The sequence below is a fragment of the Fusarium flagelliforme genome (genome assembly GCF_020744385.1).
Source record: "Fusarium flagelliforme strain FIESC 12 MPI-CAGE-AA-0113 chromosome Unknown B0J16scaffold_6, whole genome shotgun sequence".
Lineage (NCBI taxonomy): Eukaryota > Fungi > Ascomycota > Sordariomycetes > Hypocreales > Nectriaceae > Fusarium > Fusarium flagelliforme.
This window is the reverse complement of record NW_025763508.1, coordinates 392518-420271: the sequence shown is the minus strand read 5'-3', so window position 1 is coordinate 420271 and position 27754 is coordinate 392518. Positions and strand designations below refer to the sequence as shown.

Genomic DNA, 27754 nt, shown 5'->3' with positions numbered 1-27754 from the left:
TGGCCGAGCAGGTAGAAAGTGCAGCCCGGAATTTCACTGTGTCATCAACAACTTCAATTTTCCACTTTCAACAATCTTCAAACATCGAGGCCTGGATTGCATCAAACACTTGGCTCATCTGCTGATTTTCCTTCAGAGCGCGATCACACGATTTGTTCCACGCCGCAAGGCATCGCTGTCGCCCGCAAACATTAGCAGCCAAGTACCAAGCACCCAAACGAGTACCCGACCAAGCGCTGCGATCATGGTCGGCTAAGCTCCACCATCACCACGTCAATTATTTACACTCAGCCTGAGTTTGAGTCGCCAACTCTACATCAACCCTACTGGCAAGAGCAGCAAAGACGTCGCCATCAAACAAGTCCTTTTGGCAGATTGCGACCGCGTGAGGGTCGGCGTACTGGCTTGCTCGAGATAGAGAGCATATGGGAAAGGACACCATCAGAGCTTTGGGGCTCAAGAAATGCTGAAGGAGTTAAATCGAAGCAGCGCCGATCGAGACGACGTGCCTGCGATGCGATGGATTTTGAGGGGAATCAAGGTCTTTGACACGCAATATATGGTATGACTTTTCCTTCGCGGCGCATTTGACCTGCCACTGGGACTCTCCAAACCTCTCCGGCGTGATGAGCCTTCGGCTCACGAGCAACTCGGTACGACTCGGATCGGCCATTGAGGCTGATTCGTCGCGACGTTTTGAGGGACAGGTGCCGATTGAGACGAGTTACCCGCGATACGACCGATGCGGACGAGAATGGTACGAGCGACACCTCACAACTCTTCCTTCCTCACGCATTCGACTTACCACTGAGACTATACAGACCTGGCCGACGAGAACACTGGGGTTTTGCTGACAAGTGACCTGGTGCGCTTCTTGTCGAGCATCTGGTTCAGTCGTGGCACTCTGGGGGATGACCGCCGATTGAGACGGCATACTCATGAGACGACCGACGTCATTGGAAATGCCGAGTATTCGACTAGTAAGTGATTTGGAACACTTCTTGTTGAGTATTAGGACCACTGTGTCTTGGTGCCCTTCATGGCGACACCTTACTGATAAGGATGCAGTGCCTTCGACACGTCAGCGATCTGGTGCGCCTGTTGTCCCGCGGTGCATTCGATGTGCTCTGTCACTACCCTGGCCTTATCGACGACGAAAATGAGCCTTTAGTCGGCTCATTCCTGCGATCTAGTACGGTTCTTCCTTCATCGCGCATCCTACCTGCCATTGAGACCATCCGACAAACTGCGGCCTCTCATGCCATTCACGCCCACGCGAACCCACCAAGAGCTTTCGAGACGACACGCGAGACGACGCGCTATGGCCGCCAAGCGAGCGTCTACGCCTTGTGGTCTTGATGTCGTAAGCCAGAGGGCAATTGTCCAGCTTTCCAGGACGCTGACTGCCCAGTGCAACCGCTCAATGATGAATCGAAACACCAATCTCAGCCCTATCATGGTCGTTGACGATTCACAACACGTCAATCTCGAGGTGCCAACTAAGCCTCGAAATGACGCACTAAGTCATCGGCAGTTGGACATCCGACGGCATTCGATTATTCCGCTTGTTATCGGACGAATAAACATCCCGGCTCACCACTAAGTCGGCCGAGTTTATGTCGCATTCGGTACGAACCCACTAGGAGTGAGACGGGGCTGTGCGCCCAAAACGCAATTGAAGCATGTGATGAGACAAACGAGTTTGAGACTTGAAACTGACTTTTTGTATATAAAGAGACGATAGGTATCAATTGAAACGAACTTCAACAGAAACAACCACAGCAACCATGGCACCTATTCCAAAGACTCAAGGAACTATTCATGATGATTCAACTTCAATTGGGAGACGTTTTGTTGACCTCGCCAAGGTATGTGTAGGGTAACTCACCAATTGATCGCCAACTAACAAGTCAGTTCCTATCATCACTGAAAGGCGATTTGGACCTCGCAAACGTCACAGCTCCTCCATTCTTCCTCGCTCCATCATCAGTCGTCGAAAACCCTGGAAGCTGGGCTCAACGACCATGCCTTTTTACAGCTCCAACGAAAGAACTCGACCCAGCAAAGCGGAGTCTGTCAGTCCTTCAATTGTTCCTCGCCGGTCTTAGAAGTCAACTCTACGTCGCTGGTGCACCGAACGTCAGCATCAAGAAGCCCTTAAACGCATTCCTCGGCGAACTATTTTTGGCATCTTGGAGTGAGGGAGACAGCAATACGAGATTAGTCGTCGAGCAGGTCAGCCACCATCCACCGATCACTGCAATGCATATTGCCAGCAAGGAACACGGCATCCGAGCAGATGGGTACGGACGAGTCGAGATGACATTCAACGGGAACATCAACATTAAACAAATGGGCCATGCGGTGATACATCTTGATAGATTTGACGAAGACTATCTGGTACCACTTACGGATGTTATAGTCAGAGGATTTATGTCTGCTTGTCTTTATCCTGAGATTACCGGCACATACACCATCAATTCGAGCTCTGGGTATGTTTCTGAGATTGACTTTTCGGGAGCCGGCTTCTTCCGAGGGAAGAAGAACTCTTTTGAGGCGAAGGTCTATCACAAAGACCAACCCAAGAAGATATGCTACAAGATTTGTGGTATCTGGAGTGAAGGCTGGAAAATCACGGACGGAAGTGGCAAGCTGGTGGGAACCCACACTGTCGAGCCAGAGACATCATCGATGAATATCAGACCTACAGAGGAACAAGACCCACGGGAATCAAGACTAGCATGGGGAGATGTCATATCGTCTCTGCAAGAAGGCAACTACAGAGACGCATCGGCAGCTAAGCACAAGGTCGAGGAGGCACAACGACAAAAGAGAAAAGAGGAGAAGATTTCAGGAAAGACATGGCAGCCCGCTTTGTTCAGGAATAGTCCAGGAGATGAACATGAGGTGTTCCATCGGTTGGCGAAGGGGACCAAGTGGCAACTTTATGACCAAGAGACTAGAGGAGTTTGGAGGATCGATGAGGAGAGTTTGCGTCAGATGGAATAGATGATTTGCTGTTAGACATATAGATACCCAATACCATACACTTGATATTCCGCTTCTTGCCATCAATCATTTTATATTGCATTCATGCTCAGCCCAGGCTTGTGATTATCTAGGGACTATCATCCTCCGAATCCGCTCTCTCAGGACATCGAACATCTTCCCCTCGGGTCGTGAGGCCACGGGGCTTCGAGTACTAGCCATTTTCTCATCATTGTACAGGACAGCCCTCTTCAATCATAAGCTGCACATCGCACTCAAGGTTACCAGTTAGATGGGCAGGTACGGGCAGACTGCTGGTGGTACCAGTGTTGTTACGGGAGATTCCTGCGAAGGAATCTCTGCCGCTATTTCCACGACCACGACCATTGCGACGGCTGCGACTACTAGAGCTCAAGCCAGAGCCAGATGAGCCCGTGGGTCGGGCTCTGGGTTCTGTAGTAGACTGTTTGCTGCTAGAGCCAGCAGCAGGTGCAGGTTGAGAAGCAGGGGCGGTGACAGAAGGAGGAGGAGCGGCAACACCACCAGAACTGTTCTGGACTCGGCAGGCCAGTTGAGAGCCAGATGATCCAGTGCTTGAGGCTTCAAGTCTATCACCGTTATCACCGTTGCTTGCAGGGCTTGTGGTGGTAGTGGTAGTGGTAGTGGTGGTAGTGACGGTGGTGCCAGCAGTAGAGGTGGTGGTAGTAGTGTTGATGGTAGTGGTAGTGTTGGTAGGAGCAAGAGCTGGAACTCGGACGGTGGTAGTGACAGAGGGGAGATTGGTGTTGTCCACCGTGCTATCGCCTCGTGAGGCCATCGCGATCGTCGATGTTTGTGTCAAGTGTGGTTGTTATGTTCGTTGTTGAAATGGCGCCTCGAGCAAGATTGCATTTGTGATGTTGTGTTGAAGATATGTTCATCAACGTTGGAGAATCTTTCGTTATGCGGTTGCCTGTGGCTAGATAGGTAAGGCGAATCGATTCACTGACACTGACGACCAGCTCTTACCACGCTAGGAGCAGTCTTTGAAGAGTTCCCATAGAGGTCGCATGTCTGCAGTGCCAGCAGTTGGCAGAAATGCAGACAGCTTGACAGTGGGGCTAGGCAATAACATCAACTTCTCTTCGCGCAGTAATCTCAGAAACTTCAACACACACACACACTCTCTCTCTCTCTCTCTCTCTCTCTCTGAAGCCAACACTATCAAGAACGCACTGACGTTTCTTTTCAATCAACCGAAAAAAGACATCCACTCAGCATGTCCCCTGAAGAATACACCAATGGTTCCGGCGAGCGCCCTCCTAGCATTCAGCGAACCGATGCGTAGCAGACCAAATTCAATGAAGAGATCCTTGAGATGGAGGAGGGCCTTATAGCCTTAGAGGAGGTTATCCTTGAGGCGCAGAGGGTTCGCACTTGCGTGCAAGCGGTTCTTGAGCATGCCAAAGGGTCTGGCAACGCTGGTGGCAGCCATAACAACGACCCGCCAGCGCCCAAGCCTCCAGCTGGCTTAGTGCCGGACAGAACCCTCCTGGCTCGTGGCCTGGCTTTTCTAGACAAGGCCCTCAAGGCTTCCGATGCGTTCTCCAACCGGTAAGTCATGCCTGTCCACTCGAACACAAGCACTAACTGGTCCAGCTTTTTGGAGCTTGCGGCAAGCGTAGGCTCTGAAGTACACAGAGAAAAACAAAACGGGTCCAGTTAAATGCATCCATTCGAACGAATCTCGTTGTCGATTGCAGGGAGAAGAAAGGCGAGACAGGATTGTTGGTCGGACGGTCGATTTGTTCATCGAGGGAGCTTAGGACTATTCCCATCAAAGGGTGTTGATATTGAGCACTGAAAATACTACACTGGATTCTGCCCTCCAAGTTGACTCCCACTACTTTCAAGTGATTCGATCTGAAACCATGGCCACGACCGTTGAGCTACTCTCAGTTATGAACGAATATACATGGCTAACCTTTTACAGAAAGGAGACAAAACATTCCGCAAACAATCGCTGTCTCTTCGGAAGATCCCTTACTCGAAGGTTTGCCATCCTTTGGTAGTAGTATCTTTGTACATCAGCAGTCTGACACGAATATTCTCCGATCTCGCATTTTATTTTTCAACGTCGCCAATATACCACTTGAACTCGGGTAGGAGGTGGGAGAGCAGGGGCTCGATCCTTGAGTACGTGTCGCGCAAATCAGTTTATATCACGGCTGCAATCAAAGTGAGTAGTAGTGACAAGAGTAACATCCGAACAGTACCTCAATTACAATTCCTTCAATGGCCAGCTTGTTACGTGTTCGTAGAGCTATCTGGCTATTCATTGACACAACATTTCATTGATCTTTTCCATGCCCTGACAGTCACCTTCAAGTGTTCCAGCTTTGTCCGCATCAACCCAACCTAGCGTATAGCTGCCACCGAAATCAATAACCCAAGCATTTTCGTCCTTATCTATGAGAACGTTCTCTGCCTTGACATCGCCCCAAATGATTCTGTTTTCATGCAGTTGCTGGACTGATGTGTTGATCTGGGATAGCCAACGTTGCCTCAAATGAACGGGACTTTTCGTAGCTTTGGCCTTGGACAACACGCCACTCGCATCTATCCAGGCAAACAGCATGCCAAACAGTTCATTCTTCTGCCGCACCACCCCAACCAGTTGACAGATGAATGCCTTGGGTTGAGAGGGAAACCTTGCCTGAGTGATTTTCTTCATTGTCTCGAGCTCCTTCCGTGCATGCGACGAACCGAACGACAGCCCGAATTTCTTGAAAAAACATACGATCGGCTTTTCTTCTTCGCCTATAACAAATGTGCGCTTTGGAAGCTTGATGAGGCTTTCGTCGGGGCGGTCGTAACACAAGTGTACTTCGGAAGGTGTGTAAGATCGTGTCCACTGATCGAGTTCGCATACAAAGTCATCATCCACCTTGACCGACGGTCTCCTCCAACCGTGATCAGTCGTCTTGACAACTGAAGGCTTCAATTCGTTGTCCACTGCACCAAGTTGGAGGTTATATGATTGCTTCGGAAAGAGATAGTCCGCCAAGGTTGGATGCGCGATAGCATTGATTCCTGACGCCTTTACTAATTCAGCAATCAAAGGCTTGAAGCACTGAAACAACCAATCGTAGGCATCTTCGTCGTAACATCCGGCAATCTCTACTTCACCGGTTCGTAGAATCTCGAGGCACTTGAAATACTGTTCTTCGACGGCAGGGGATTGAACAAAGTTCTCGGGCCAGATGTGGCAATAGAACACCTGTCCTGAGGTTGAACGGAAGACCAGAGCGCAATCTGTTTCGGTTTCGTGCACTTGCCATTGTGCAAGATCAAAGTTTGCGTCTGAGGCCATCCTAGAATACAACACATTCGGGATGAATAAATGTCGACAGACGAATTGAATGTTGACATCCTAGGTCGGGAACATGGACGTTACGTGAGCTAGGAGAGGAAGGCAGAGTGATTTGGAAATCCAATCATGTGACTTCAGTGCCTGATGGTCCAGAAAGGTTGTTCAATCAATACCTGCACAATCTCTCCATTCCATCAGTCGGCAACGCGAAATTACAAACATCACCCTTACTGTGTTGGAGGACATCCTTTGACCAACCGACGATACTTTCAAGGCATTCTACGAACGATGCTATCCGTTTCGGTACAAATTACGGGCTGTTGCTGTCGACGATTGTACCCTCCCAAGACATTGTGATGCCTCTACGAACAAACATTTCACATGACGCCAACTACTGGCAAACCGACATCATTCATTCTTGAAGATAACCCAGATCATTCGCTCTGCAAGTGATTTGGCAGAAACGACGGCCATCTTGTGGCTCTGATGCTTGCTCGATCATTCGCCTTGTCCGCACGGTGGGCCGAGATTATCCCTCGAGCGTCTCCGATGCAGTACATCACGAGTCGAGGCTCTTGGATAGCCCACTCGAATTCTGACGAGGTTACTGAAGATGGAAGAGGTATGGATGGTGGTTGAGCTGAGATAACTGACCAGTGAGGCAGCTCGACGGTGGGCAACAATACTTTCGCTGGGAGAATAATGGAAGATGGCCATACTTTGAGCGATGTCGACTTCTTTTGCCCTGGAGTATCAGAAAGAACCTTGATAGCCTCCGTTTCATCGTCCACGAGCACAACAGCGTTCAATTCCGAATCTTACCCTCAACGTCGTCAATGTTTCACTTGAATGAAGTCCCTTCAGCCACAACCCCACCTGACAATAGCGAAGCCCAAATCCAAACAAGGTTCAACAGTTTCTCGCTGCCAAGGGCTACAACATCAAGTCAGCCAATGGCGAATGAATGATCATCCTCATCGGGATATCAAGGATCACTCAAAACGCCCGCCAGCCTTCAATCGCTCACAACAATCAGTTCATTCCCATATCACTTGTCCTCCCATCCCAATTCAATTCACCAATTGCCGACATGCATGGCACTTCGTACAGGCATGGTCCATCGTTAGGGCTGACGATATGTGGGTATACGTTGCAAGTGCAACCAGGGTCCTTCGTATTCGCATTGAGATTACAAAAAAGCACGGATCCTCCTTCCTCACTTCACTTCAACCATCGCCATGTTTACTCGAATTTTGGTCCTCGGGACGGTGCTGGTTGCACTTGTCGCATTGCTCTTCCCTCAACAGGCAGAAGTTCATCCGCCGTTTGTCAAGGGAAGGAACGGCACTGCGTTATTTCTGGTCAACCAAGAACACGGCGTCTCAAACGTCCACGTTGCAACAGCTTCAGCCTTGCTCGAGCAATACCCCGATATCGACGTACACTTTGTTTCATTCCCCAAACTCAAGAAGAAGCTCGAAAGAGTGTCCGAATTCGCTCAACGAAAAACGCCTGCAGCTCGCGGGATCAAGTTCCACCAACTCAAAAGTCCTGCCTATGCGGAGGTCATTCTCAACGCGGGCAGAAGTCTTGACGATGTCCCGCATCCTCCGGGTCCAGCCGGAATTTCCACTTTGTGCAGGGATATGCAGCTTTGGATCTCGCCATGGTCTGCTGAGGAGCACTTTTCCATCTACGAGGAGATAAGCACTTTCATTGATGAGATTGACCCTGCTGTGGTTGTCATTGATACTTTGTTTCGACCAGGACTTGATATCACGAGGGACAAGAACCGACAGCATGTTGTTATCACGCCGAATCAAGCTGTTGACAACTTTCTTGGAGATCAGCCGTATGGAAGCATGTTTTGGAAATATCCATCGTGAGTTGTCCTGTGAATCACGTCATGATTGAGACTGTGCCACTAACAAATCAGTATGAGTTCAGGTCTGCCGTTTCCAGTGCCTTGGGCAAAGATTCCCGAGAACATTTACCTCAACATGCGCTTCATCTACGCCGTTTTGAGAATGCCAGATGTCGTCAGCAAGCGAAAGGCACTCCGCGAGAAGGGCCTCAAGGATCCAATCAACTTCTTTGGCATCTACCGCGATGATGTTCCTTGGATTACCGTCACCGCCGAGGGAGCGTCAATTCCAGTTGACTATGTCCCATCAAACGTTACCATCACGAACCCGATTGTTCTCTCGGTAGCTCCGGCTGAAGAGCAAGATCCCAAGTTGGTGGAATGGTTGAAGAAGAAGCCGACAGTATTGGTCAACCTGGGTAGCACGGTCGCCGTAAGTTTTCCGTCTGATTTTTGGTCAATGCTGACAAAGTAGTACTCTGAATCTCGAGCGGCAATCATGGCACAGGCGCTTGCCAATGTCCTCGACAAAGTTGATATTCAGTTTCTCTGGAAATTCAACAAGGTCGGAGAGTACTCAGATGACGTCTTTCTCCCCGTCAAGCAACATCTCGAGAGTGGTCGCCTCAAGCTGGAAAGGTGGCTCACTGTCGATCCCACCGCATTGCTCGAATCAGGACTTATCGCTGCGTCTATCCACCACGGAGGAGCCAACTGTTACAATGAAGCAGTCTAGTAAGTCTCCCATCCCACAGTCGATTCATGCTAACCCCTGCAGTGCCGGAGTCCCCCACGTCGTTCTCCCTATGTGGGCAGATTGCTACAACTATGCAGCCCTGGCCGAAACTATCGGAGTCGGAGTTTGGGCATGTCCGAGCACAAGTCCGAACTGGACAGTCGAAGATCTCACTCAAGCGTTCATGAAGGTTCTCGACGGTGGAGAAGCCAGTGTGGCTATGCGACAGAAGGCGAGGGAGCTTGGAAACAACATTCAGTCCGGCGAGCAGGGACGGGATATTGCTGCGAGAAAGGTGGCCGAGTTGGCTTATTCTGGAAGGTCCTAGGTGATCGAAGCGGAACTTCAGTATCCCGTCTGGGTCACAGGTTCGAAAACGAACGTATCACGTCCGGGGTAGGTGATCGGAAGCATGGAACAGTGATCCATGCGGAAAATCATCGGTTCATTGGACAAGCAACTTTTGGATATCAAGTCATCCCTCGACCCCACCACCCGCGGGAAATATTGATCTGCATTGCCTCAGACATCTCTCCATTACACAAAACTTCAAGTCACGCTTCAATTCGGTTCAACCCACGCTTCTTCACGCTTTGATATTAAAACCAAGACTTGGCAATGTTCACAAAGTGTCAGGTGGCTCGGTACTTCTGGGGTCCGAGATCATCGTGGAGAAAGGATCCATTCGCCCATGAAGTTCTGACGATCATTGTCTAGTTCAGTTGAAACAGCGGTGACTCGTGGGTCTATGTTGTATCCCCATCTACTCAAAAATAAGCTTAGATCAGAGTTTGGAATTCTCCGCGTTTCAATGTATGGATCATGTAAGAAACATCTATACTTTATTCATCAATTTCTATCGTATGCTATCTGCATGAAACTCGTGAACCCGTGCACAGTCTCACAATGTTACTCAGAACATGGTCTGTATCACAGTGAATCAAGAACATAGCCTCTTACACGTCAGCCGAAGCTAACCTTGATCGATGAGGACGATCTCGGAAGATATTATATCCAATCTACAATGAGAATGACGCGATCTAAAGCCACATCTAGATTCACGATTAATTCAAGATAAGCTTAATCATTATCATTATCAATGTCTCAGACGCGTCAATGACTCAAGAGGTTTGATCAACATAGCCACTGTGATCGACATTGCTGACTCGTCATTAAAACAGCGCTACACTGCCGCTATAGAGGTTAAGTGGGATCAACGACGATCCTGATAAGGGACAAAGTGACGACATGGAGGACGAATTCACATGCCTAGCAGCCGTTGGTGACACAATTGATAAGGTTAAAGTAAAGTTAATCTGGAACGGTCATTACTCTCACAGAAGTAAGTGGCTTGTCGCTTATGTGAAATGTCGCTCGGACTCCGTGAATTACGCGGCGACGTTGTACGTTTTGCGCAACGCTTGGCGATAATTGTTGATGATTATCCCCAGATATCATCGTCAGGGCAGTGTCGTAGTCGGAGGTAGATCATGGAGACCCAACCAACCAGTGAATGAATGTCATTTACAGGCTAGCTGAGAGAGTCTAGATTCATTCTTGAAAGAGTATCCCTCGGTGGCGGTCAAGTGCCGTTTGATCCACCCTTTGCGGGCGGGAAAGGCTGTTCTTGGCTACGGATCGGCATTGATGATAGAATTGGGTCCCGAAGTGAACATTGTTGAGGTGACACAATTGAGGAGCGTCTGTTACCGTCATACAGAGTTTTCACCTTGGCTGCCTCTTTTCCATCCCTGAGTAACAAAGCACATGCCAGACAGAGCACATACCAGTCATAAAGAAACGTTTCATGTTTTTTAAAATGACAAAAAGCAAAATAGTTTAATTACTGGGCTTAACCGAGTCGTTGGGTTCTTATCGGGCAGTGATATTGTCCAGGGACCCCAGAAAACACACCCCAGATTGGAGAGATTGTTCCCGCGGAAGAGATTGGAGTTTAGTCTGAGGCTCCGGAGAGGGGGAACTAGCTTGTGCCCCGGCTTGGCACACAGCCTCAATGACTCCATATTATACGCTTCATTGGCCTATTATATACTTGATTGATGTGTAGTGACCCATATTATACGGTAGTTTGATACGTACGTACTTGTTGCCTCAACATCAACCTTGGCAGTAAAATACCATAGCTTAATCACTGTCGTAAAGCCACCTTGGCAGAAATTATTGCTATCGTAAAGCTGAACCTTGGCTTAAGCCATAGCTCAATCAATTTATTCTGAAGCAAGGGGTCCCCCCGTATGTAGCTGCCCGATCTCACTGTAACGAATCTGAGATCTCACTTTAATCCTGACCCAATCAGCTCAGACTCTTAACCTCGTGGCCCAACGCCCCTTTATCTAATGCCCTTGTTCAAGCCAAGACGGATAGTTGAGTCTAACAGTGACAAGCAAACACTTGACTCTCTGACTATCCACTCACAACTTTCAAGGGTGATCGTCGTTCTTGGGCGTTCTTGGCAGGCAACACCAAGATGTGTAATTGCGCGTCTACCAAGGCAATGGGCGGGTCTGTGTTCCATATCTTAGATTCACAGAGATACAATCTCCAGGTATAAGGACCCCAGCTTATTCCGTCTGTTCTAGACTTTTCCTCCTTCTCCATCAAACATTCATTCTTTCAAGATGACTCTCTTTACTCGACAAGAGCCTAACCCTGACCTTTGTCGCCAATATGCCGGTTTTGCTTCTCATATGGTACGATGGCAGTTCAAGATTATCTACTGGACTATGTTTGTGTCCAACCTACTAGTCTTGTTTATTGCTTCTTGGACTTATATCCGGTATGTCAACTCTCGACTGTTGTGTATTTGAATCTTGTATCTTATCTAACAATAACAGAGCACAAGCAGCTGGTGAAAAGCTTGCTCATAATCCCAGAGCTCGAACAAAACGTATACGGCAATCTGTTTTCATGTGTCTTGGATGTGTTTCTGTTTCTACAGTCATTGTCGTCATGGAGGCGTATTCCATTCTTGCTCTTCAATTTTGTGATGGTGAAGATCTTATTTCACTTTACTGGTCTACATGGACTATGATCCAAGTTGGATCTTTGATTGCCATGATTGGTATCATCCTTGCTCTCGCACATACCCTTCGAGGTCGACAGCATCCGTAAGTCGTCCCATCCCCGGTCCCATCCCTGCATCGACTAACATCTCAGACCCTGGGCACTGGCTCTAGGTACACCAGTCCTAGTTATTGCCGGCTTCCTCCATCTCTTCCACGACTGCACCAAAAAGCGCATCAAGAATCGTCAACGTCGTAAGAATGACTTTGACGACGCTATGGGTCCTCCAATGAGTCAAGCGTAAGTCTCCCGTTACCGTGTAACAATTCTCAACTAACACAAACAGTAACACAATCTCGGTCAACCCCGATGAGGAATCTGACGGAGCAGACGAGTACAAAGCTCAAGTAATCGGTCTTACCTTTGACGGCGGCCCTATTGTTCGCTTCACCGATGCTGTACCCGAGACTCTTCCCGAGCATGCTCAACTTTTGGGATACTGTCCTAAGAGCAAGCCTATTGTCATGTGCACACGACAATCCATTCAGTTTCTAATGGATTCTCCAGCTCAAGTTCCCCCTTCGGCATCTCCTTATCGCAAGGGTAGTCGTTGAGCGAACGCGCGTTTGAGCCTCACGCACAGATAACAATAACGAGTCGTTGAGAAACAGTTTTGTCTCAGCAAAAACAATCTAGCAGGCATTAGCATGAGATAAGATGTCTGTTTTTGCAGGGGTTTGTCAGGCGCCAAGAGCAGGGAGTTATGCGCTTTGACGTATGATCCTGGGCTGTGTTTTCTTTTTTTGTCCCCCTTTTGAGTCATCTCTTCTCTTGTCATTTTGGGTCTCTTCTCTCTGTTTGGATCTCTTGGAAAAGGAGTTTGGTATAGGGCTGGCTGGCAGGAAAAGCCTTGGGAAAAAAGGTCAGTGGCATGGGCGACTTGACGGCGCGTTTGGATATTGGACGGTCGGAAAAGTGGCTTTGATCATGATACTGGATAAGATACCCTGGGGGCATTTGCCATAATAGATGCGATGGTTTTGCGATAATTCAATTAAAGATGCGATGAAACTGATTGATTGATAACGTCGATGATCCGTGATGTTAATGTTTCGAATGCTTCTTGCTTCTAGACCTTCAAAAAGACCCTTCTAGACTCGCCCACTGTGACTTCCAAATTTGGTGTAGTTACAGAAGGTTCTTGCCGACTACGGAGTTGTTCAGTGCTATCGATAGCGGGGTGTGCCCCTCATCGTCATGCCTTCCGCCAATCTCTTCAACAGCTTAGTAAATGGCTTTCTAATCACGAAGGCGATATTGCCTCTTTATGTATTTCATCTCAACATCAACGTCGCTTTAATCACCATCGCGATACTATTTTTGACACCCCAGAAACATCTCGTCATGGGCCTCGGAAAAGTCAAGAAGGTCGTCCTGGTATGCTCATCTCATCCTACCCTATGGTCAACTCACTGACACCCTCAGGTCCTCTCAGGCAAAGGAGGAGTGGGCAAATCTTCAGTTACAACACAATTAGCATTGTCGCTCGCATCTCAAGGTCATTCTGTCGGTATTCTTGATGTCGATTTGACCGGCCCCTCAATTCCTCGCATGCTCTCAATCGAAGCATCCAAGGTTACTCAAGTTCCTGGAGGATGGGCACCAGTACTCGTCCACGAAGGCGATGAGTCAAAAGGCCTCGGAAGTCTACACGCCATGAGTTTGGGATTTTTACTTCCCGCAAGAGGTGACGCTGTTGTATGGAGAGGACCCAAAAAGACAGCCATGATCCGACAATTCTTGAAGGACGTCCTCTGGGATGAAACGGATTATCTACTCATCGATACACCACCGGGAACAAGCGACGAACATATTTCACTCGCCGAGACCCTTCAAAAAGATGCGACACCAGGGCAAGTCGCGGGCGCAGTCGTCGTCACAACACCACAAGCAGTAGCCACAGCCGATGTACGAAAAGAACTCAATTTCTGCACAAAGACAAACATTCGGGTTTTGGGAGTGGTGGAAAACATGAGCGGTTACGTCTGTCCGCACTGTTCCGAGTGCACCGACATTTTTGGATCCGGGGGAGGAAAGTCAATGGCTGAAGAGTTCAACGTTCCATTTTTGGGTAGTGTACCAATGGATGCGCAGTTTATTGCTTTGTTGGAAGAAGGAACACGACCGACATACCCGTCTGGTACGACAATCGGAGGGAAGGATATTTCGCAAACAGAGACGAAGGACGGTGAAGGGAACTTGGTGGACAAGTACCGGGATTGTTCACTATTTCACGTGTTTAAGGATATTACGGACAAGGTGTTGGTTAATGTGGCCGGTTAGAATTGATCCACACCATGCGAAAGTACGGAGCGACGAACCGAAGGCCGTGTTGTCGAATGCGGTGATTTGTGACTGTCAGCGAGTCTTTCAAGCCACGGCTGCCACGCATGCAACAGCTAGTTCTGCAACAGCTACAGTACATTCACCATGCGAGAAACGACTACAGCTACCGTCAAGCGACAGTCAGAGTCACCAGCTTACTCCTGGCTAGCTGACCAGCTACTCGTAGCTACCCGACAGCCTAACCCAACAGTCTACCATTCCAACTACAATGACGAAATACCTGTGGCCAAACCCAAGCCAACAAGGATTCTAGCCCTTGCCCCCACCAAAAAGTCTTTTGCCAACCCAGTCATAACGTTGTCTGTATCATCCCAAAACAGGCTCAGCGTCGGTGGGATTTTTGATCTGAGACCGAAAATTATCATGCATTCACCTCCTTTAGGCGTCAAAACATCAAAAGACATGGACATCAACCAGGTTGCAAGCTTCGGGGAATCATCCCGTTGGTACAGCTCGTAAAGCACAGTACTCTTGGAGAACCTTGTACCTCACTAAACTGTAACCATAAACGTAGTACCTGACCGACCGGGCTATGTTTCCATTGCGAAAGGTGCACCGCCTGATTGAGACCTTAGCACATTGCATTGGATCGGGATCACAGTCAACCATCAGAAAAATTAGAAAGACGCGGAAGAAAACCCAAACCCAACCCACCCAGCCCCTCTCGTAAAAAAAATTAAGACGAGACCCAAAATTCTCTCACCGCAAGAGATTCCTTTTTAACAAAACAAACATATCTCGCTGATCTGTTTGCTTTGGTTTCCCCAGACTTTTTTATCCGTCGCTGCTCGTGGCAAAAAAACTCGAGCATCGTCATCGCGAAAAAACCTCACGCAACCTCACGCGACTCAAGTTAAATGTCGAATAAACGGATCTAATTACAAGACATCGACAGTCAAGACTGTCAGACTTCTACCGGTATATTTCCTGGGCTTCTATGCGGCCGACGGATCTTCTGCGCTTCCTATTCTCGCGACCATCCAAGTATGTCTCTGAATCACATCACTGCGAATAACCTCTAACAATTCCAGGCCCCGATAGCACCCGCTACGAATAAACTCAATTCTACCACCTACACCACCTACAATTCCTCCAGAGCTCTTCCACAGCCTTTGCTCTCGCCCTCCTTAACGTCCCCTCGAGAGACGTTAGCTATACCCCATCGATCGATTGCTGCTGGCTCCGCCAGCATCTGAACAAGTCCCCATTCCTGTGGGCCTACTCTCTCAAACAGACGCCGCATAGTCTGTTTGAGCGGCAGCTAGTGCTCCGCGGACTCTGCCATCCGGGCAAAGAACAAGACCAACTATAGCCGCCAAAATGCTGTCCGCTTCGGTTCCAAACAACTGCACCTTCTCGCCTGCTTCCGCCACTCCTCACCTGACAATCAATCACGATGTGGCCGCCGACCTCGACTCTACCAACGCTTTCGAAGGTCCTGAGAAGCTTCTAGAGGTTTGGTTCGCTCCTAGTCCTTCGACTCTGCCTCCTACCGCCGCTGCCAATGGATTAAAGGCCGTTCCAGCTGATACCTGGGTTCCCATGCTTGACATGGTCAACTGCAAGGTTTTGTCGGTCCTCGAGTCTGACAACATGGACGCTTACCTTCTCTCCGAGTCGAGCATGTTTGTCTTTCCTCACAAGATCATTCTCAAGACTTGTGGAACTACCACTCTTCTTCTCGGTCTTCAGCGCATGCTTCACATTGCTGCCAAGTATGGCTTCCCTTACCACAATGCCAACTCGGCCGACGATATTCAGGCTGCTGCGACCCCATACCGCGTTTTCTACAGTCGCAAGAACTTTTTGTTCCCCGAAAAGCAGCAAGGTCCTCACCGTAGCTGGAAGCAAGAGGTCAAGTACCTCGACGACATGTTTGACGGTGGCAGCGCCTACATGGTGGGCAAGATGAACGGCGATCACTGGTACCTGTACCTTACTTCGCCCAACCAGCAGGCCCTCACACCTCCTCGTACTCCCGAGTCCGAAATCGATGGAAGGATTCCTGTTGGAGCCCCGTTCACTGCCCCTCCCGGCAGCTACCACGACGAGACTCTGGAAATCCTCATGACAGATCTCGATCAGGAAAACGCCAAGCAGTTCTATCTGTCGCACGCGAGTGCGGTCGCCAGCGACAAGATGGCTGCCGAGGCAAAGGATGCTCGCAAGGAAGCCATCGATAGTCTCGGTGGCCTTGGCGAGACAGTTGACGAGGTGGACGTTTTCGCCAATGATGATCCCGACAGCAACATGCTTGACTCTGTCGAGGCTCTCACCACCGAGGGTCACGCATTGGGAACTGTGGTTTCGGAGAGTTGCGGCCTCTCCAGCGTGTACCCAACATCCAAGTACCCAGATGCCCGCGTCGACGCCTACCTGTTCAGCCCCTGCGGCTTTTCAGCCAACGGTGTCGTTCCTCCTGTTGAAGGAACCAAGGGTGAGCATTACTTTACAGTTCACGTCACCCCTGAACCTCAATGTTCGTTCGCATCGTTCGAGACCAATGTTCCTGGTGGACAGAGCGGACGCACGACCACCGAGATCATTGAGCATGTAGTCGACATCTTCAAGCCCGGTCGTTTCAGCGTGACTTTGTTCGAAGCCAAGGGCGCTGCTCAGAACCCATACTGCATGGGAGATGACGAGTCCAACAACTGGGCTGCTAAGCGACTTGTTGATCCTGTTCGAGGATATCGACGAATTGATCGTATCGTTCACGATTTCGAGGATTATGATCTTGTCTTTCGCTTCTATGAACGTGAGGGATGGGCTGGTAGCAAGACTGCTCGAGTTGGAGAGCCTGTCAGTCCTACCAAGTAATTGGGATCAGGATGTATCGGTGGATGATCGTCGGTTTTATCGGAGGATTTGGGGATTTGGATCTGGATATTAGCCAACTGCGTCTGTCCTTAGCTACTTTGAATGTTATTTATCGCGTTGAATATCGCATATTGAAGCCATCGTGAATGAACGTTGCAAATGAACACCATCGTCAGAACACCATTTAGAAGATTGTAAATGTTTAATTGCTTCTTTAATTGCCGATTAATTACTGCAATCAGCATGCATAAGTCTCCACTACCCAAGTCCAGTGTCCAAGCTCCGATAACGATAAGCCTCGCACGTGACCTCAGCCCCGTCAAAAAATTCTGTCCCAAGCAAACAGAAGCTTCACCAGAAGCACCGCAAAAACATCACCACTCAATCCAATCTCCTCGTCACTCAAAAACCGCCGCAATGCATCTGATGTACACTCTCGACGCTCAAGGCAACCGCCTTTACACCCTCAAGAAGGTTGCCAACGGACAGGTCACCAAGTCTGCTCACCCTGCGCGCTTCTCTCCCGATGACAAGTGGTCGCGCCAGCGCGTTACTCTTAAGCGACGATTTGAGCTTCTTTTGACTCAGCAGAGTATGTGAAGATGTGGAATTGGATATGGATTAGTGCTAACTGTTTGCAGAGGAGGAATAAATGTCGCGGACTCGCAATGAACGATCGAAAATTCGGCATCGCATAGTATTCTAGACTCGCTAAACTCGACGGTCGCATTCTACGGATCAGATCTCAACTCGAGGAAGACCACAGTCACAGACTACTCGACTTGCTTGGAGGGTTCATGCGCACGATCGAAGACAAGACAATACTAGTTAGATCGACTGAAAACTGGAGGATCGCAGCTTCAAATGCAGAAGACAAGCAATCACGGCGTTACGGAGGTCATGGGCGTTAGACACAACAGTGTTCAAATCAAATCTTTTCTACTCTAGTACTTTTAGTGCTTCTTCTTGGAGTTAACATTTCGTCCCGCTCCAACACGAATCTTTCCACCACCACCAGCTCGATGACCCGTAAGAATATCAGGCAGATAATCCTGATCCATGATATCCTTCTTCTTTTGTCGTCTCTGCTCATCAGCCGCCCTTGTAAACTCCTTCTGATCCTCTGCGAGAATAAGATTCGTGCCCCAATTGTTCTGTCCACCTGCATATTTCGCCAGACGTCCATTCGATGAACCGTGGACTGGCTTTGGTACGCTGTAGACGTTTCCTCTGTTATTCCACTGAAAGTTCTTCTTGAGATGAACTTTAAAGTTTCCTTGTTCATCTGTTGAACAACTGACTCGGTTAAGTGTGGGTTGACCGCAAGAAGGGCAAAACTGCTTATCCATCTCCTTTGTAATCTTGAAGCAGCCGTGACATCGCAGAACCCAGTTCTTGAGATGTGTGATTCGCACAAGCGAGGGAGCGACGAGGTTCAGGTTCATTCGGAGAGCGACGTTTTGCATGGCGTAATCGGATGTGAGGACTGCTGCTTGAAGGGTCTTTTGGACAGGCGCTGAAGGGAGTGCGGCGCCTGAGGATGCGTTTTGGTGCTTCTTTAAGTTGGAGGGTGTGATCCAACCGCCTTCGTCGTCGGAGGCTTCATCTTCTGATGCTTCTTCGACGGCGTCGATTGACTCGTCGACTTTTTCGCCGGAAGTTGTGGGAGCGGATTCTTTGGCGGGTTCGAGGGTTTCTGTAGCGGATGGGGCTGAGGTTGTCGCAGGTGTTTGTGTGGTCTCTGCAGACTCTGCGGGTGTTTCGTCCTTGGTCTCGGTGACTTGGGGTTCGGCGACAGTCTCTGCGGGTTGGACAGTCTCTTCAACTGTAGGCTGCTCGACAGGCTGCGCAACAGGATCCTCAACAGTCAAGTTGTCGACCGCCTTCTCCAAAGACTCCTCGACCTTTTCCTCGGTCTTGTTCTCTTCGGCAGGCTTGTTCTCGGCAGGCTTCTTTCCATTCACACTCTTCTGCCCAGGCATACTCCTCAATCTCCAATCGCCTCCATTTCTCTCACACTCAAGTTCATACCCAAGCGCAAGAACATCAATATCCGGCTTACTCAAGACCGCCAAATCACCAGTCCGTCTGGCAAAATCCCGAATAACCTTGACACTTGCGGGGGTCGGCGATCGGAGAGTGATGAAGGGGAGAAGAGTAGTCTCTACGCGCGCTCGAGTAGCGGCATCTCGAATTTCGGAAATGACGGCTGGGATGGTGTAGAGTTGTTCTGCTTTTGCGCGGAGGGTATTCGCGGGAGGGTCGTTTTTAATAAGAGGGCCTGTGTCGAGGACGAGGCTGTGGATGGGCTTGAAGGGGGTTTCTGAAGACATGGTTATTTTGGTGGTGAATTGTTTGCGTGGGGTTTGGCTTTGGTGATAATTTCTGTGGTGTTCATCGCGGGGCAAACTTTTACGATAAGATAATGATAAGATAAGATAACTTTTCACATGCACCCTTGTGGCTACATTAATCAGCGTTAAATTGGTCTGCATAACCTGCATAATTACTCCAACCCTTCCATGCATCCACGGATCATTCCGTGCATTCCGCTCATGTCAATGTTGCGCCATCCAAGGGCGTCTAGGCGTTGGACCTCACCTACATCACAGGGCGTACTCGACAAGACATGGGAGGGCGCTGGTGGATTAATAATGGAGAAATCCGTCAAAACTTACCTTTAGAGTCTCGGTTTGACGTCCCGAATTATCGCTTAATAGTTGTGGCTTTTTTTTAATTGTCTGGTGACTCGAAAAAGAGTGTTCAGCTTCTCCAAATTCTGTCCGTTATCGGATTTTGGAGTAAGACACGGGTAAATGTTATCCAATCTGACAAATGCGACAACAGTGAGACCAAAGTAAGAATGAGGCCTGATATTGCACATTCATAGTCATTGTTGCACAATCACAGTAACAATACGCATTTACTGTACTCTGTAGACTGTAAAATTGACATTTTCTGGAGATCACTCGATTTTTACGTACAAAACTCCACTGTTCAAAACATCTACAGTGGGTCAAGATACAACTTGGAGACTTTCACGACATTAAAATATCATCTTTACAATCGGATAAAACGGCAATAAGCAGTAAATAAACCTCGACTCTTAAATCTGAATAAGCTTAGATTACAGCCTTTCATTGAATTTCACCTTAAAAGATGACGCACAGTTGTACTGTATGTATCCGGGGTCGGATCCCATGTCTACGCCCTACAACTTGTACTTGTCGAACTAGATGGATCAGTCACTGGGTCAATCACAACAGGGCGTAGGAACATGTTATATATATAAGACTGGTCTTCATCTTATCTTTTCTCGATCAAATCATTATCTTAATCTCATCTCTCAGTAATCATGTCTCTTACTGATAAGGCCTTCTCGTCTGTTGTCCATGTGGACAAACTTCCTCAGACTCCTCCAGAGTATGAACATCTCGGTATTCATAAAAATGGAAGTTCTCCCTGGGGAGGAGCTGCTGCCTTGGCATCTACACTGAAAGGAAAGATGTCAAGGAAATCTGAAGTCCAAATTTCCATCAACGGTCACTTCAACTCCAAGGTTTATACTACCAACTCTGAAATCTCAGGGGTGGTTAGTATCACACCTTCGAGAAGCACTCGTTTCGATCATGTTGATATCTCTCTTGATGGAATGAGTGAGACGAGAAGGGATGGTCCTGATATGACACACATGACGACCCATCGATTCCTCCGTCTTGAGATGCCCATCGACGAATCCGAGTATCCCGCCACCCGAATCCTCTCCGCCGGAATGACATATACATTTCCATTCATCTTCAACGTTCCAGGTCATCTTACATCGAAAGCCTGTACCCACAAGACCAACTCGGAAGATATCTGGGAACGACACATGTCTCTCCCTCCAACCCTGCGTGGCTGGGAAAAGGATGACATGGCACCAGATATGGCACGTGTCGGATACAGCATCAAAGCCTTTGTACTTACACGCGCCAAAGACGGATACAACATTGCTCTCGGAAACTTGCACCGCATCAACGTGATTCCTACATCCTTCGAAGAACCTCCGCTGAACATCACCGAACGAGACGATTTGTACAAGGTTGAAAAGTCAAAGAAAGTGAAAAAGAATATCTTTTCTACATCTCAGGGACGAATCTCTGCTGTTGCGGCTCAACCTGCTGCTATCCATCTCAGCAAAGAGGGATATGAAGCGAGTGGATCATCTGTTCCTATTAGCTTTACCTTTGAACCTTCATCCGCAGACGTTATTCCTCCTCAGATTGTTTCTGCGTCTATGAAGATCCAATCTCATACATGGTTCCGCGATCAACCAATGCGAGCACTGCCAACTCACGGCTCACAAGTAGCCAACTTTGGATATCCCTTCTCTGTCGCTCTTCCAAAAACCGAAACCAAGATCCAATGGACGCAGAACTTGGATATGCAATCTACCAAAACCTCCCCAGTTTTCCACACAGCCACACTCGAAGTACCATTTACACTGCCTGAGGATAAAATGTTTGTTCCAACGTTTCACTCGTGTATTATTTCTCGAGCGTATACTGTCAAGGTTGTTCTTGAGGGAGATGTCAAGATTGATTTGGTAGTTCCTGTGCAGGTTGTCATGGGAAGCCCAGATGTTTGATGGAAAGAAGTATGAGAGGAATGGCGTTTATGAGAGATGAAAATGATATCCAGCGTTAGATTTATTAATAGTAATTTGTTTGATCCACTATAAAGATTCTTGGAAGGCGTACAAACTAAAAGAACGCGATGATAATCGCAGATTTACCTAATGCTTGTTTGATCCACAAGATATGCATATCATTAGTCTGCGAGTGATGCCAAGTCGGATAGAGCCGCATGAGTCCCTTTATGCAGTTGATCATGAACTGGTGGATGTAGTTGGGATCCGGGTTCATGGTTCAGCCTTATCTGCGATGCCGGGGTAAGCAGACGAGGCGTCATAACCGTTGACGGGCGTTACAGCTTATTTCACATCAGATATCTTGTTTTAGCCTCAGTTACTGTCTATTGACCTCATTTAGGAACCAATGGAATGAGTGGTGGTGAGAACAATTACACATGATGAGAAAACACTGTACTCAAAAATGAGATCAGCCTCAACACCATCAATTCTCTACATGCTCTCACCACTCACTTTATCCGCAACCAATCTTGAGAGAATAACATCACAAATAAGACCTAAATAATGACAAAGAATTTAGACTATCATATTTACTTCATTTGACGCTAGGTACGAGCCGTCTACTTCATTCTTATCCTCATCTTATCCTCATCGTCAACCTACCCTACGTCAGCTGATCGGCAAAACTCTTACTCCCCGAGCAATCCCCTGTATAACCTCCCCAAACCGAGTCTACCGAACATCAACTGCCGCGTCAGAAAAAAGTTAAATTCCTCATTTCCTCAACTTGTTTGTCATTGATCCTTTAGCGGTCCATCCCTAGTTTGAAGCCATCCTTACTTTCCCTCAAACCACTAACCTTTGATGCTTATATCGGGGTCGGCCGTTTGCGGAACCCTTGACTCGTAGATCTACCTGGTCTGTTCACGCACAATTTTTTCGTCCCCAGTTATATTACGAGAGAAAAATGCAAAGCGGCCAATGCGAGACTTTTTAATGACGGATTTGTATCTGGTTATTGTAATCAAGATAGGCCTTAGATAGGCGATGTAATGCATTGATCAGGTAGGAGACACCGAATGCCGAAGGTTAATTGAGAGCATCTGTTCTGTTATCACAGTGAGATATGAGGTTCAAAATGGTGAAGTAGCGGGTGTGGCTTCCCCAATTCTCCAAATTTAGCAGTTACTGTTAGCGGTTACTCACCCAATTCTTAGTGATTATCAGTGGCATTCCAGTGGCGCTCTTCGTCACCTGAAATACAGCGCTCGTAACAGGGCACGCTCACTAATCACCCGCCCGAGTCAAGTGATTAGCCGCGCCTCAACTTGCCCGTCCATCGTACCATGCGCTATCAGAAAACGCTCATGGTCAGTGCATGCTTACAAGTCTCATCCCCTGCAAACCTTTATCATCACATCCCCACGAACCAATTGAAGTGTCTCCACCCCTGGCTAGTATCCCTTCGAGAACATTTCTCAAGCGGTGTCTTGACCAAGATAAGCAAGACGAGTCGGCCAAGCCGGGTAAAAATTCTTTTCGGATGCGACTGACGTACAGACTCGTGCGATATTGTCACGGAGCCGAGCGGCCAAGAAAAGGTACCTGTACTTGGCAATCGTGAAGGTCCACGGCAGTTGAAGAACCTCCCTCATGGACAGAGTGTCTTCTCTCCGCATTTGAACAGTTTATGATACGTAAAACGTGCAGTCTACTCCTCAACTTAATCTCTCGCCTCTTTGCGGAGAATCTTGGGTCAAATATCTGGGGGAAAAATGGAAAAACAGTTGAGAGACTCCATCGGGGAGTTTTCCTTGACTAATGCAAACAGGGCTGCAGCCAAGCAAAAGGCTTGGTGAGGCTCTTTGGTGATCCACTTTATGTAATGTAAAGCAAAGCTCGAGCCTCATGACACGGAGTTTCGGCACCGCATAGAGCTTCATTTACGAGAGAGAAACTGAACCTCTCCTGCCTGTCCATGGTTCCATGCGACAGTCTGTGGGTATGACCTGGGGAATGCCATCGGGGTCTGGGGTAGTGTCTCTGTGAGGAGATTCAACATGTCACAGAAACTGGGCCAGACTCTGTGGACCGTATCTTGTCCCCACTGACGACTAACTACAAAGATCGGCCTCATTCTCGGTTTCTTCTCTTCTTCTTATCTCTGGTCTTGTTCTTTATAACTCCTCTCCTCCTTCTGTCTTCCTCCTCCTCCTCCACCTCCTCATACAACTCCATACTTCAACAATGGCAGACCAAATCAACACCACAGCCTCCCATGGCAAGAAACACCAGGAACCAGTCCCAGACATGTTCGACAACGCTGCAGGCGAGTCTGCGGTCGTCGACATGGAGAAGCAAAAAGCCGCCGAAGGAAACGCCCACTTCCACCGTCTAGGATGGAAGCGATTGACAGTAGTCCTCATCGTTGAGGCTATTGCTCTTGGCTGTCTGTCTCTTCCTTCTGCTTTTGCTACTCTTGGTATGGTTGCTGGTGTTATTCTTACCGTCGGTCTTGGATTCGTGGCTATTTACACTTCTCACGTCGTTGGTCAGGTTAAGCTTGCTTATCCTGAGGTTTCTCACTATGCCGATGCTGGTAGACTTATGTTTGGCAAGTTTGGATACGAGGTATGTCTACTCTTCTTCAATTGATGGTGATGACCCTTGCTAATTGTTGCAGCTCGTCGGTGTCATGTTCTCTCTTCAACTCATCTTCCTCGTCGGATCCCACTGCTTGACAGGAACAATCGCCTTCCTCAACCTCACCGACAATGGAACATGCTCTGTCGTCTTCGGTGTCGTCTCCGCTATTATCCTCCTCATCGTCGCTATCCCTCCTTCATTCGCTGAAGTTGCCATCCTCGGTTACATCGACTTTGTCTCCATCATCCTCGCTGTCGGCATCACCATCATCGCCACAGGTATCCAGGCCAGCGAGTCTGTCGGCGGCATGTCCTCCGTCAACTGGTCAGCTTGGCCCAAGGACAACCTCAGCTTCACCGACGCCTTCATCGCCATCACCAACATTGTCTTTGCCTACTCCTTTGCTGTCTGCCAGTTCAGCTTCATGGATGAGATGCATACCCCTCGTGACTACGTCAAGTCCATCTGGGCTCTTGGTCTTATTGAGATCGGTATCTACACCCTCACTGGTGCCCTCATCTATGCCTTTGTCGGCCAGGATGTTAAGTCTCCCGCCCTTCTCTCCGCTGGTCCTCTTATCTCCAAGATTGCCTTTGGTATTGCCCTTCCCGTCATCTTCATTTCTGGATCCATCAACACCACAGTCGTCGGACGTTACATTCACGGTCGCATGTTCAAGGACAGCATCATCCGCTACATCAACACCAAGATGGGATGGATCAGCTGGTTGGTTCTCGTCACCGTCATCACGATTGTCGCATTCGTCATCGCCGAGGCCATTCCCTTCTTCAACGATCTTCTCTCCATCTCTTCTTCCCTGTTCATCTCAGGCTTCACCTTTTACTTCCCTGCCATCATGTGGTTCATGCTCATCCGCAAGGGATCATGGTACTCCAAGGAGAACCTTCCTCTCGCCATCGCCAATGGTGCCATCTTCCTGATCGGCATGATTGTCCTCGTCGGCGGAACCTACGCATCCATTGATGACATTATCCTCAAGTTCCACCATGGCGAAGTCCGAGGTGTCTTTACCTGCGAACCCATCGCTTAAGCGAACGAATGAAATGTTTTTATTAGCGATTTAGTGTATATTACAAATATATATGATATTTATGACTCAATCATCGTCTCTGTGATTACAATCGGGCCGCGGAGGCGCCGGGATTGACATGCAACGTCATGGATTGATCGGATGTTTTGGTCCAGGAACATTTTTTTTCTCTTCAATTTACGTCACTTGATCTTCATTTTTGGAGAAAATTTGGAGTAGTTTTGCGATCGACGTTCATTGGCGCGCAAATTTTGCAGCCGGCAGGATCATCGGCTGTTGCTGATAAGATAGGCAATGATCCTTGCAGCCAGCGGTAGTGGATGCCGTGGGGGTTGGAGTTGACCTCTCCACCACGTCCACAGTTAACTGGCTTCGTAAGACATCGTCGCAAGCTTCAGACTCCATTAGAGAGGAGTCCACAAAGACTCCATTGACATTGCCGCAAGATCGCCGACTCGAGAGGATCATGAGACGTCACCAGACTCCATTGTGGGATTGTCGCAAAGATCGCAGACTTCAGAGGATCTAGGATCCATTAAAGACATCATCAAAGGCTCCATACAGGCTCCATAGTCACATTCAATGCACTTCAATTGTTGCAAAACTTCAATTAAACGCATCTAACCCAAATACTTGACATATTTTCTAAATCCCACGATCTTGGCAATACTTGTTAACCTCCTTGGTCAACTGAGCCTTCTTGGTCACAACATTATCCATAATCTTCTTGACCAAGATATAATCTTCCTGAGTCAAAGAACCACCACCATTCCAAACACCCTCCTCCAAAACTGCCCAAAGACCAGATCCCTTTGCAACCTCCTCCATCAGATCCATCACCGCACCGAGCTGGTTAGGCAACCATGTGATAATCGGGCTTCCTCCTGTAGCTGTGGGATGAAGTGTGTGCTTGATGATGTACTCGCGTGTAAACATCCAGTGGCGCCATCTGAAACTTCGAATGTGGTCGAGAAGACGAAGGTATAGAACTGCAAGACCCATGTCGCCGGACTTTGTGAGGAAGTCTCGGACACCAACGTCGACGGCTGTTTCGCGGATGTATTTGAGGAATGCTCTGTGAGGCTTGGGTCGGTATTCTCTGAATTCGATGAGAATCTCCGTCAAAGGGTTCTTGGGCATGGGGACTTCGCAGATGTGATCCAAAAGAGGAATGATCGCATCATTGGCACCAGATTCACCTCTAAAAAATTGAGGCTTGTCGTCGTACTGTCCTTCATAGACTACACCATCAGGGAACATGGATTGCTTGGTGATACCGTAGATGAAGGTTCGGTAGGTCATGTAATCCTTGGGAAGAGACTGACTCCACATTCCCTCCATGTTTGTCTCGATGATTTGCATGGCGTTGAGGATGAGCTCCAAACTAGCCTTTGCTTCAGCGGTGCTTGTTTTCTCGGTCGCTGCGAGGAGGTCTACGGCTCCTTCGATGAGACCGCCTGTTTGGGCGACCATGTGGATGTGTGTGAGAATGAAACCGGCTTCGGAGGACTTTGGGTCGAGACCCTTTTCGAAAGCGCGGATGAGACGGATGTTGTTGTAGTCATCGTGACCTTGTTCGGGATGGACGAGCCAGTAGTTGTAGAGGGCGTAGGAAGCGGCGTAGGACATGAAGGCAGGAATGTCGAGGCTAGAAAGGTAATTGTCAGTGGGTGTTTGGAAGGACAGATAAGGGAACTCACATCTCTGCACACTTGACAAGAGGACCAGCGATACACTTGGGAAGAGTGAATCTTCCAAGCCCATACCCACCATCATCACTCTTGGAGTAATGTTCCCAACACGGCTCAAGAAGGTATGACGAAGCAATAAAGCTGTAATCTCGGAACGCAGCAGTAATAGCAGCCATATCCTTCTTATCAGTCCCCTTGACAACAAGATTATCAATCTCATGTGTCAAATCAGGAAGACCGCCATTGTCGATAACATCACCAAGTCCATACGTGGCGAGAAGACCCGGTGTACCGTCTTGTTTCTGAATAGGAATCTCATCAAGAAGATTCGAGACAGCGTCGAATTGGGATGGAAGTTTGGTAAGAGGGAGAGAAAAGGGAAGATAGCCTGTGCGCGTTGTGATGGTGAAAGGATCTTCGCCTTCTGGGAGTTCAGAGGGGTCCTTGCGGAGGTAGGGGAAGAGGGTGTTTGCAGCTGCCATTTTGGGTGTCAATGGCTTGAAGGCTTGTTGATGATGATCTGAACGGAAGGAAGGAACGGCGGAA

The 27754-nt window shown here is 48.5% G+C and overlaps 12 protein-coding genes across 12 annotated transcripts; 8 read left to right on the top strand and 4 right to left on the bottom strand.

Annotated features, from left to right (window-relative positions):
* The first annotated feature begins 1736 nt into the window (after positions 1–1736).
* Positions 1737–3064, top strand: B0J16DRAFT_346313 (uncharacterized protein). The gene is made up of 2 exons (XM_046128434.1): positions 1737–1868; positions 1915–3064. The coding sequence occupies exons 1-2, from the start codon at positions 1788–1790 to the stop codon at positions 3007–3009; spliced, it is 1176 nt and encodes a 391-aa protein (XP_045979702.1). The 5' UTR covers positions 1737–1787; the 3' UTR covers positions 3010–3064.
* Positions 3065–4140, bottom strand: B0J16DRAFT_346310 (uncharacterized protein). Its single transcript, XM_046128433.1, has one exon. It carries the CDS (start codon positions 3803–3805, stop codon positions 3218–3220), a length of 588 nt encoding a protein of 195 aa, XP_045979701.1. The 5' UTR covers positions 3806–4140; the 3' UTR covers positions 3065–3217.
* A 1124-nt stretch (positions 4141–5264) lies between these two features.
* Positions 5265–6413, bottom strand: B0J16DRAFT_346305 (uncharacterized protein). Its single transcript, XM_046128432.1, has one exon. It carries the CDS (start codon positions 6338–6340, stop codon positions 5303–5305), a length of 1038 nt encoding a protein of 345 aa, XP_045979700.1. The 5' UTR covers positions 6341–6413; the 3' UTR covers positions 5265–5302.
* A 905-nt stretch (positions 6414–7318) lies between these two features.
* Positions 7319–9478, top strand: B0J16DRAFT_166781 (uncharacterized protein). The gene is made up of 4 exons (XM_046122328.1): positions 7319–8222; positions 8277–8637; positions 8680–8939; positions 8983–9478. Exons 1-4 carry the CDS (start codon positions 7579–7581, stop codon positions 9266–9268), a joined length of 1551 nt encoding a protein of 516 aa, XP_045979699.1. The 5' UTR covers positions 7319–7578; the 3' UTR covers positions 9269–9478.
* Positions 9479–11565: 2087 nt separating this feature from the next.
* Positions 11566–13052, top strand: B0J16DRAFT_346301 (uncharacterized protein). Its single transcript, XM_046128431.1, has 4 exons — positions 11566–11737; positions 11796–12068; positions 12118–12264; positions 12311–13052. Exons 1-4 carry the CDS (start codon positions 11580–11582, stop codon positions 12576–12578), a joined length of 846 nt encoding a protein of 281 aa, XP_045979698.1. The 5' UTR covers positions 11566–11579; the 3' UTR covers positions 12579–13052.
* Positions 13053–13368: 316 nt separating this feature from the next.
* On the top strand, positions 13369–14307 carry B0J16DRAFT_386939 (P-loop containing nucleoside triphosphate hydrolase protein; the record flags this gene model as incomplete). Its single annotated transcript, XM_046131615.1, has 2 exons — positions 13369–13401; positions 13450–14307. The coding sequence occupies 2 exons, from the start codon at positions 13369–13371 to the stop codon at positions 14305–14307; spliced, it is 891 nt and encodes a 296-aa protein (XP_045979697.1).
* Positions 14308–15235: 928 nt separating this feature from the next.
* B0J16DRAFT_166730 (S-adenosylmethionine decarboxylase) lies at positions 15236–17289 on the top strand. Its single transcript, XM_046122327.1, has one exon. It carries the CDS (start codon positions 15691–15693, stop codon positions 17188–17190), a length of 1500 nt encoding a protein of 499 aa, XP_045979696.1. The 5' UTR covers positions 15236–15690; the 3' UTR covers positions 17191–17289.
* A 264-nt stretch (positions 17290–17553) lies between these two features.
* On the top strand, positions 17554–18130 carry B0J16DRAFT_290449 (H/ACA ribonucleoprotein complex subunit 3). The gene is made up of 2 exons (XM_046124254.1): positions 17554–17782; positions 17832–18130. Exons 1-2 carry the CDS (start codon positions 17608–17610, stop codon positions 17840–17842), a joined length of 186 nt encoding a protein of 61 aa, XP_045979695.1. The 5' UTR covers positions 17554–17607; the 3' UTR covers positions 17843–18130.
* B0J16DRAFT_346295 (Nin one binding Zn-ribbon like-domain-containing protein) lies at positions 18131–19609 on the bottom strand. Its single transcript, XM_046128430.1, has one exon. It carries the CDS (start codon positions 19521–19523, stop codon positions 18144–18146), a length of 1380 nt encoding a protein of 459 aa, XP_045979694.1. The 5' UTR covers positions 19524–19609; the 3' UTR covers positions 18131–18143.
* An 853-nt stretch (positions 19610–20462) lies between these two features.
* Positions 20463–21905, top strand: B0J16DRAFT_346293 (uncharacterized protein). The gene has a single exon (XM_046128429.1). It carries the CDS (start codon positions 20546–20548, stop codon positions 21815–21817), a length of 1272 nt encoding a protein of 423 aa, XP_045979693.1. The 5' UTR covers positions 20463–20545; the 3' UTR covers positions 21818–21905.
* Positions 21906–23915: 2010 nt separating this feature from the next.
* On the top strand, positions 23916–25634 carry B0J16DRAFT_166662 (transmembrane amino acid transporter protein-domain-containing protein). Its single transcript, XM_046122326.1, has 2 exons — positions 23916–24451; positions 24504–25634. Exons 1-2 carry the CDS (start codon positions 24068–24070, stop codon positions 25515–25517), a joined length of 1398 nt encoding a protein of 465 aa, XP_045979692.1. The 5' UTR covers positions 23916–24067; the 3' UTR covers positions 25518–25634.
* A 528-nt stretch (positions 25635–26162) lies between these two features.
* B0J16DRAFT_386932 (uncharacterized protein) lies at positions 26163–27690 on the bottom strand (the record flags this gene model as incomplete). Its single annotated transcript, XM_046131614.1, has 2 exons — positions 26163–27165; positions 27218–27690. 2 exons carry the CDS (start codon positions 27688–27690, stop codon positions 26163–26165), a joined length of 1476 nt encoding a protein of 491 aa, XP_045979691.1.
* Positions 27691–27754: the final 64 nt, after the last annotated feature.